General features: G+C 42.8%; 1 protein-coding gene across 1 annotated transcript; it reads right to left on the bottom strand.

The window, feature by feature from the left end:
• Positions 1–4,582: 4,582 nt before the first annotated feature.
• LOC146830885 (uncharacterized) lies at positions 4,583–7,306 on the bottom strand. Its single transcript, XM_085603808.1, has 2 exons — positions 4,835–7,306; positions 4,583–4,792 (listed from the first exon to the last, which is right to left on the bottom strand). The coding sequence occupies exon 1, from the start codon at positions 7,304–7,306 to the stop codon at positions 5,438–5,440; it is 1,869 nt and encodes a 622-aa protein (XP_085459934.1). The 3' UTR covers positions 4,583–4,792; positions 4,835–5,437.
• Between the last annotated feature and the right edge of the window lie 3,150 nt (positions 7,307–10,456).

Below are 10,456 nucleotides of genomic sequence, written 5' to 3'. Positions count from 1 at the left end.
TCATTAAAAAATTCTGACATGCAGACTTAAACATGCACTTTCAATACCAGCAGCAGTTTTCCCTGGTGAGCAGTAGCTTTACTACAGTGATCTAATGAGCAAAAAGAGTGCTAACATTCTGAATTTATGGCAAATGTTTGACACATCTGAATGCCTTCTTGATGGAATCAAAGTAAAAAACTGAAAGTATTTCCTACTGAGGAGACTGCAGTAAATGAGGAAATTAGGAAACTTCATAACAAATACGTCTCCCAAGATGGCCACCAGAGACAAAAGTGCCCAAATGTAGCCCAAATATCACCCAGATGTAGCCCAAGTATAGCCCAATGACAGAATGTCCCAGAGTGTTCTTAAAAACAACTAGAGCGCTTACTGTCTTCATTATGACAAAAGTATGGCACACCTGAAGCCATCTTGATTGGAATAAACTGGTAACACTTAATACCAGGAGCAGACTTCCATGGTGAACAGTAGTTTTACTACAGTGATCTAATAAGCAACTAGAGTGCTAACTTTCAGAATTTATGGCAAATGTGTGACATATCTGAATACCTTCATGATGGAATCAAAGTAAAAAACTGAAAGCATTTCCTACTGAGGAGACTGCAGTACATGAGAAAATTAGGAAACTTCATAACAAATAAATCTCCCAAGATGGCCACCGGAGACAAAAGAGCCCAAATGTAGCCCAAAATCACCCAGATGTAGGCCAAATATAGCCCATTGACAGAAGTGTGCAAAACACTTATTATTTTGTGTTTTTGCAGTGTTATATAGTGCAGACTTGTCAGGTATTGAAGTGCTTTACATGAGCATTGGTTACATCACACAAGAACAAATTCATTTTGGTTGTAGACATGGGGAGACTAAGTGATTTGACCAGAATCACAGAATGACGAGCTGAAGCAGAAACTCCAACCTGGCTCCCCAGTTGCAAAGTCTGCAGTTCTGGAAGTAACACCACATCCTCTCCCTAAGTGCAACATTTAATCAAGTGGTCTACTGGATAAAAAAACATAAAGATAACAAATAATTTAAAAGTGCTTTGTCGCTATTTGAAAACTCAGAAAATATGTCCTTATTTTAGTCTTTTAGAGCACTAACCATAATTTTGATGCCAATAAGACCCTCTCATATATGTAATTTCTAAAGGAAATGATCTAGGTATTACAGTTTTGATTACATCAAGATGACGTCAGGCGTTCCACACTTTTGTAATAAATATAGAATGTTAGCAATTTAGTTGTTCATTAGGATACTGTTGAGAGGCAGAGGCCAGGGGCACAGACTCTGAAAATTGAAGGCAGGTAGGAGGGTGCAAAGGCAACAATTTAACCACACTGAGCAGGCAGGAAGGGCCGTGGCAGCACAACAGACTATGGAGGGCAGTGGAAAGGGGGGCAGGGGCAATAAACCAACAATACAGGACTTGCAAGAGAGGCTGTGGCAATGTAATAGACCATTGTGGGCAGAAGGAAGAGGCAATGGTAGTACAACTATACATGCCAACAGACTCGATTCAGCCAGGAAACGTCCAATGTTTTTAAGCTCAAATGGGCTTTATTTGATCTGTCTCCTGTCTACAATCTCCTCTTTTTCAATGTAACTCAAAGGGGAAAATCAATACCCCAGTTTTTTTTCAAAATCTCCCTCTTACCAAGTTCAAAATGTGCGCAAGTATGGTACATTGGATCATGGAAGGAAATGGGGTAGGGACATGGACTTGGATAACAGAGGACAGGAGGGACATGGAGAGGTGCACCAAACTGACCCTGCAGGGCAGGCATCAGGGTCTGCAGCAGCACAATACACCACACAGGGCATGCGGGACGGGAGTGCAGCACAACAATCCATAGAAAGCAAGAGGGAGGGGACAGGACCATGCACATGGACAACAAAGAAAAGAGGGGCAAGAGGCAGTGGTAGCTAGCTGACCATAATGGACAGACAGGAGAGAAAGCTGCAGCATAACAGACCATAAAGGGCAGGAGGGATGGATCAGGGGCATTACAATGGAACAGACAAGCCAGGAGGGAGGGAGTAGGGGTCTGCACATGTAAACAGAGGGCTGGGGGCAAGGGGGCAGGGCAGGAGCAGCAAGATAGCCATGGAGGTCAGGCAGGATGGGCACTAGAAGCAAGACACACCATGAAGAGCAACAGTGAGACTGTGATGGCATACACACAGACCATGGAGGGAAGGTGGGAGGGGGTCAGGGGCAGCTAACTGACCACACAGGGAAGGTGGGCGGGGCCATGGCAGCACAGAAGACCATGCATGGCAAGTGGGAGGGTTAGAGGCAGCACAATGGCTATGATGGGCAAGAAGGAGGGTGCAGGGGCATGCACAAAGGACGATGGAGGATAGAAGGGAGGGTCCGGACCTGTGCTCAGACAAGAAAGTTCAGGGGAAGGGGCCTCACAACAGACCGCACGGGGCAGGCAGGAGGAGCAGTTGCAGCACAACAGAACAGGGAGGGCAGAAGGGTGTGGCAGTACAATGGACCATGTAGGACAGGAGGAAGAGGATAGGGGCATGGCATGTGGACAGGCAGGGTAGAGGTGGCAGGGACAGGTTACAGTCATCTGACAATGCTAGGCAGGTGGGAAGGGGAGTGGCAGCTCAACAGAACACTCAGAGTAGATAGGAGTGGCAGTTCCATGGAACATGGTGGGCAAAAAGGATGGAGCAGGGGCATGCACAAAGACATCGGAGGGCAGGGGGAAGGAGAATAGGGGCAGCAAGCTAAGCACAGAGTTTAAGCAGGAGGTCAATGATGGGGCATAGAATTGGACAATGGAGGGCAGGAGGAGGGGACTGGTACATCATACTAAATTGAGGGCAGTGGCAGCACATCAGACTATGCATGGCAGGAAGGAGGACCACAATGCAATGCCTGACGACGCCCATTGGGGCGGGACCTTAATTCAAATAAAATGGTTTCCTTACAACAGAAGCTGCCTCCGTGTTTGTCTGCACCAGTGATCAAGGGCTCACCGCCCGAAACGCGTTTGGTGAATCAAGGGATATGAGCGAGAGCAGCGACTTTGTCACCGCCGGGGATGTGAGTGTGGTAACTCTTCTCTGTGTGACATCTCCTATATGGGCAACCTTGGTTTAATGTTATGCGGCCAGTCCGGTCGCGGAGATGTCCCGCCGCTAATTTTAGCGGATCCTGGCGTTTTAACACAGCGCCGTGTGGAATTGAGGAGGCCTCATCTTCGGGGGATATTGGTGCCAAAGGAACTGCATTGAGCACATCTCCATACCTGCAACGGGGCAGCAACGCCCACCTGGGTGTACTTTGGATAACCTGGGGTCCTTACAAGCATATTGACTGCATCTACCACAATGCAATGCCTGACGACGCCCATTGGGGCGGGACCTTAATTCAAATAAAATGGTTTCCTTACAACAGAAGCTGCATCCGTGTTTGTCTGCACCAGTGATCAAGGGCTCACCGCCCGAAACGCGTTTGGTGAATCGAGGGATATGAGCGAGAGCAGCGACTTTGTCACCGCCGGGGATGTGAGTGCGGTAACTCTTCTCTGTGTGACATCTCCTATATGGGCAACCTTGGTTTAATGTTATGCGGCCAGTCCGGTCGCGGAGATGTCCTGCCGCTAATTTTAGCGGATCCTGGCGTTTTAACACAGCGCCGTGTGGAATTGAGGAGGCCTCATCTTCGGGGGATATTGGTGCCAAAGGAACTGCATTGAGCACATCTCCATACCTGCAACGGGGCAGCAACGCCCACCTGGGTGTACTTTGGATAACCTGGGGTCCTTACAAGCATATTGACTGCATCTACCACAATGCAATGCCTGACGACGCCCATTGGGGCGGGACCTTAATTCAAATAAAATGGTTTCCTTACAACAGAAGCTGCCTCCGTGTTTGTCTGCACCAGTGATCAAGGGCTCGCCGCCCGAAACGCGTTTGGTGAATCGAGGGATATGAGCGAGAGCAGCGACTTTGTCACCGCCGGGGATGTGAGTGCGGTAACTCTTCTCTGTGTGACATCTCCTATATGGGCAACCTTGGTTTAATGTTATGCGGCCAGTCCGGTCGCGGAGATGTCCCGCCACTAATTTTAGCGGATCCTGGCGTTTTAACACAGCGCCGTGTGGAATTGAGGAGGCCTTATCTTCGGGAGATATTGGTGCCAAAGGAACTGCATTGAGCACATCTCCATACCTGCAACGGGGCAGCAACGCCCACCTGGGTGTACTTTGGATAACCTGGGGTCCTTACAAGCATATTGACTGCATCTACCACAATGCAATGCCTGACGACGCCCATTGGGGCGGGACCTTAATTCAAATAAAATGGTTTCCTTACAACAGAAGCTGCCTCCGTGTTTGTCTGCACCAGTGATCAAGGGCTCGCCGCCCGAAACGCGTTTGGTGAATCGAGGGATATGAGCGAGAGCAGCGACTTTGTCACCGCCGGGGATGCGAGTGCGGTAACTCTTCTCTGTGTGACATCTCCCATATGGGCAACCTTGGTTTATTATATATATATATATATATATATATACATACATATATATATATATTTTTTTTTTTTTTTTTTTCTTTTTCCGCAAAACGGCCCACTTTGGAATTCCAGGCGCTCTATGGCGGTGCGGATGAGGTACGGCAGGGCCAAGCCGTTTGTAATTTCACCTTCGTTTCCCCAAGGGGGATTCCCCACGCACTCACGGACAGAAGCCAAACTTAGCCAGTAAAGTTTTCAGTTGTATTCCATTTAATCCATTAATTCACAGCGTGCCAATTCAAGTAAAAGGACTCTAATCCATTAATTCACAGCGTGCCAATTCAAGTAAAAGGACTCTACGCGTTTCACCTCCCCTGAGGCTTGTTCACGAGATTTACCAATGATACACAGGCTTTTTTTTCTTTTTAAATGCATGAAAAAAACATAAAAAAAACGTGAAGTGACATCACATCCTGTTTTGGTGCAGCAAGGGATTATGGTCTTAGTAGTTTGTAATCCTATTTGTCACAAGTTTAACTAACAGTGTATCCACACAATTTATAAACAAAATTAACGCAAACAAATCGCAATTGAAGTTGATCAGGTTGACTTTGATTTAGTCATGCAGTCAATTGTTGGACTCTTAAGGTTTAACAATAATTATAACCCTCCAGTGGGTCAATATAAATCAAAACCATGGATTATATTCACAATTGTTATATATGGGGCCCTCCAGTGTGCCTGACCTGAATCTGATATTTTGATATGTCGGAATGCAATTATGTGGCAATCGAACCTTGAATTCATTTTACGATGTGACGTGCTGCCTAGTGACACCCCAAATTAACAAAAACCAATTAAGTGAAAGTAATCATCAAAAAACCTAAAATATTAAAATACAGGAGGCCAAAGTTCATGTCCTTTATCATTCTATGACCTTATCCATGATAATGAAAGTTTATAGGTGATAATGGAGTTCTTCATCCTGATTTAACCCATGAGGAGTCAGAGTCCTGAAATTTAAGATGTGCTTCGACTCTTTCTGCCTGAGAGTTCTCTCACGGTCACCTCCTCTGGGATGCATTCCCACCGCTTCAACAGCGTAAAATTTAAGTTCTTTCCAGTTGCCATGATGTTCTTTTTCCATGTGCTTGGCCACCGCATTACTTCTGTCGTTGTTTATCGTGGCCCTCACATGCTCCAATATACGTTTTTTTAACTCGCACTTTGTGCTTCCCACGTACTTCAGAGAACAGGGACACTCAATGATGTAAACGACAAATTGACTTTTACAGTTAATCAATTGCTGGATTTTCCACATTCGTTTGTTTGCCATTTTGATTTCCTTCATATTTTGAGCAATTGTACAGACCTTGCAGCACGTGCATTTGAAAAAACCGATAGGTTTTAGCCAGTTCATCTGTTTTTTTTGGCCCAAAAAATGACTATGAACCAATTGGTCTTTGAGATTCTTTGACCGTCTGTATGTGATATTCGGGTGATCCCCCACAATACTTGAAGTTGTTTGATCCATTTTTAAAATGTGCCAGTTCTTACGCAGTATTTTAATCAATTGTGGGTTGTCAGTGGAATGAGTGGTTATAAATCTTATTTGATTTTCATCCTGTTTCTCTTTTTCTTTTTCTTTCAACAAATCAATTCTCTTGATGCTCATGGTTCTCTTTAAGGACTCCTGGATTGATTTCTCACTGTAATTTCTTTTCTTGAAGCGTGTGATTGCCTGGTTGCGATGTTTTAACCATTCTTCTTCCTTTGAGCATATTCTCTTAATTCTGAGAAACTCCCCGTAGGGGATGTTTTTGATCAAGCTCTTTTGATGGAATGATTCAGCATGTAGAACTGCATTCGTTGCAGTGTTTTTCCGATGTAATGTTGTGTGAATCATATTCTCAACAATGTAAATTTCAGTATCCAGAAAAACAACTTTTTCTTCACTGATGTGATATGTGAATTTTAAGTTGAATTCAGATGTGTTTAGAATCTCAAAGTATTCAGCAAATTCTTTTTCAGATCCCTCCCAGATAATAAACAAATCGTCTATGTATCTAAACCAAGCAATGGTTTTATTTACATAGACGTCATGTTCGCTGCTCCATGCCCAGCTCTGCTCCCATAGACCCATCGTTAGGCAAGCATATGATGGACTAAAGGAAAATCCCATTGCTGTCCCCTTTGTTTGACGAAAGATTTCCTCACCGAACATAAATGTGTTTTGTTCCAGACATGTCTGTATCATTTGTAATAACATCACATTATGATCAGAGAATTGGATGTTTCTTTCTGAGAGGAAGTGTTTACATGCTTTCAAACCAATGTCGTTTTGGATGTTCGAGTATAGTGATATAACATCCATTGTTATTAGTTTGTAGTTTGTTTGCCAAGGTGTGTCCTGTAAATGTCTCAATAGGTCCCCCGTGTCTTGCAAATAGGAACTCAAATTCTTTACATATGGCAACAAAAATACATCTAAGAAGTTAGCCATTGGTTCCAACAAAGCTCCTTTCGCCGAGATTATCGGTCTCCCTGGTGGTTGAAGTGGATTTTTATGTATCTTGGGAAGGAAATAAATGGTTGCCATTTTTGGATGTTCCATGGTCAGATATTTCACTTCATCATCATTCAACAAGTTTTGTTTATTCCAAATATTCAGCTTGACATCCAATTCTTCCTTCCATTTTTTTGTTGGGTTTGTTTTTAGTTTCTCATAGTATTCTCTGTTTAGTAATTGTGAGTATGCCTCTTTGATATAAGCATCTTTTTCTAGGATGATGATGTTAAACCTTAAGAGTCCAACAATTGACTGCATGACTAAATCAAAGTCAACCTGATCAACTTCAATTGCGATTTGTTTGCGTTAATTTTGTTTATAAATTGTGTGGATACACTGTTAGTTAAACTTGTGACAAATAGGATTACAAACTACTAAGACCATAATCCCTTGCTGCACCAAAACAGGATGTGATGTCACTTCACGTTTTTTTTATGTTTTTTTCATGCATTTAAAAAGAAAAAAAAGCCTGTGTATCATTGGTAAATCTCGTGAACAAGCCTCAGGGGAGGTGAAACGCGTAGAGTCCTTTTACTTGAATTGGCACGCTGTGAATTAATGGATTAGAGTCCTTTTACTTGAATTGGCACGCTGTGAATTAATGGATTAAATGGAATACAACTGAAAACTTTACTGGCTAAGTTTGGCTTCTGTCCGTGAGTGCGTGGGGAATCCCCCTTGGGGAAACGAAGGTGAAATTACAAACGGCTTGGCCCTGCCGTACCTCATCCGCACCGCCATAGAGCGCCTGGAATTCCAAAGTGGGCCGTTTTGCGGAAAACGAAATTGGAATCGGGTGAACGTCGGCACAGAAACAGCAACACTTCACGAACTGTCCGGCAGTAATACTGGGAGCAGGAACAGGAGACGCGAATCCGGAGGGAGGCGTGGAGTCTTGGACTGCTTTTCCGGTAAGCGGACAACGTGAGGAAGTGTTTGTGTGATAATCTGTATCTCTGTTGGGAACACAAGCCGGCTGGTCTCTTCTAAGCTTACTGTCCCGCGAAAAGATACGAGTTAGATAACTCGGAGAACTATTTCTGTTAAGATTGGAAGCGGAATTAGTAATGCAAGAGACGGATGGGATAAAAAGAAAAACACAAATGACTGGAGAAGTTTTGGTCGTAAAACAACAGCGCTAATCAAAGTGTTCTTTTGAGCCAGTTCAAAAATGGATAAAAGGGAGGCCAATAGAAATGCCCTTATTGACACATTTTTTGAACAAGAGACAACAGCAAATACGGGCGATGAAACGACTAGCAGCACACACAGAACTGATGTGAAAAATAGACTGCGCATATGGGAGAAATTGTCCAAAAAAGAAATAAATAAGTGGTGGGAAGTAACCTCCTTGAAAAAGTACTTAGAGGTAAAAAGAGTACCACGTGGGCTTCGTATTGGATTAATGCCAAATCACACAGACACTAGCAATGAACTATTGAGTGAATGGGGTGAATACATCCTTAAATCTTCATTAGGATTAATGGAAATTTTGGTGAAACATATCCAAATAGCCCTTGAGAAAACAACCACACAACTAAGAGAAATGGAAAAGGAATTGGCAACGGTGGTTATGAACCCAGATTTATTAAAATTCAAAGAGGAATTGGAACAGTATATAGAGAAACACGAGGAAAGTGTTAAAGCTAGAAAATTATCGAAGTTCCAACGAGACAAAGAGGATTACTTGGAGGGTCGTATCTTTACCTATGCGAGAAAATATGACCGTTTGAAACAACAGGATAAATTAGACATGGCTACAAACAGCAGTAGCCTATCTTCATTAACATCAACCGATGCAAGTGATCTGGAAGGTGATCAGAGTGACGCAAGAGTTAAATGCTCTTTTTTAGGAGAGATGAGATTAGCGTTGCAACAAAAAAACTGGGAGAAGAATATGGGAATGCCACAATCAAACACCCGAGGAAGAGGCAGGGGACGTGGAAATGCCCGCAGAAAACAACAAGAAGAGGCAAGCGGCAGCGCAAACCCTATTTTCAGTCGAGTGGGAACAACGACGAGAAGTATGCGACAGAAATGGAATTAGTCAATCAGATTGAAATGGTCGCAAATGACAATCAAGAGCTACAAGTCATAAACCTCTCCAAAAAAATCTTAACCGACACTGAAATAAAACTGCTACAACGTGGCTTAAATTTCTGCCCCACCACCGGCATTGATCTTGCTGAAACAAGAATCGACCTATATAAATATGTTCGCAAAATCAAATTAGCTAAGCTGTTTGCGGAAAATCCTAAAATGGCGTCACACCACAAAATTGTTGAAAAACCAGAAATGGGACTACAGGCAAAAGATACGACACAATTTATCACATTAATGGATCTGGATAAAGGTCCAGAGCATCAGGAAAGTGAGCTACGATCATATTGCGACCAGTTGGGAGCTGGTTCTAGTTACAAAAAAGCCAAATCCAAGTTTTATCCACAATTGCCACAAGGGAACAAAATTGACCTTTTCCACGAGTGTGTCATAAAAGATCTTTATAAAATAAACCACTCGAGAAAACAAGACAATCTTTCATTGGAAGAACGTAAAGCCCTGCTTGGACTCAAAAATGATGACTCCATTGAAATAAAAATGGCTGATAAAGGGGGTAACATCATCATCCTAGAAAAAGATGCTTATATCAAAGAGGCATACTCACAATTACTAAACAGAGAATACTATGAGAAACTAAAAACAAACCCAACAAAAAAATGGAAGGAAGAATTGGATGTCAAGCTGAATATTTGGAATAAACAAAACTTGTTGAATGATGATGAAGTGAAATATCTGACCATGGAACATCCAAAAATGGCAACCATTTATTTCCTTCCCAAGATACATAAAAATCCACTTCAACCACCAGGGAGACCGATAATCTCGGCGAAAGGAGCTTTGTTGGAACCAATGGCTAACTTCTTAGATGTATTTTTGTTGCCATATGTAAAGAATTTGAGTTCCTATTTGCAAGACACGGGGGACCTATTGAGACATTTACAGGACACACCTTGGCAAACAAACTACAAACTAATAACAATGGATGTTATATCACTATACTCGAACATCCAAAACGACATTGGTTTGAAAGCATGTAAACACTTCCTCTCAGAAAGAAACATCCAATTCTCTGATCATAATGTGATGTTATTACAAATGATACAGACATGTCTGGAACAAAACACATTTATGTTCGGTGAGGAAATCTTTCGTCAAACAAAGGGGACAGCAATGGGATTTTCCTTTAGTCCATCATATGCTTGCCTAACGATGGGTCTATGGGAGCAGAGCTGGGCATGGAGCAGCGAACATGACGTCTATGTAAATAAAACCATTGCTTGGTTTAGATACATAGACGATTTGTTTATTATCTGGGAGGGATCTGAAAAAGAATTTGCTGAATACTTT

This window comes from Triturus cristatus, chromosome 5_1 (assembly GCF_964204655.1).
Source record: "Triturus cristatus chromosome 5_1, aTriCri1.1, whole genome shotgun sequence".
NCBI lineage: Eukaryota > Metazoa > Chordata > Amphibia > Caudata > Salamandridae > Triturus > Triturus cristatus.
The sequence above is the reverse complement of the archived record's forward strand: the minus strand, read 5'-3'. Positions and strand labels throughout refer to the sequence as shown.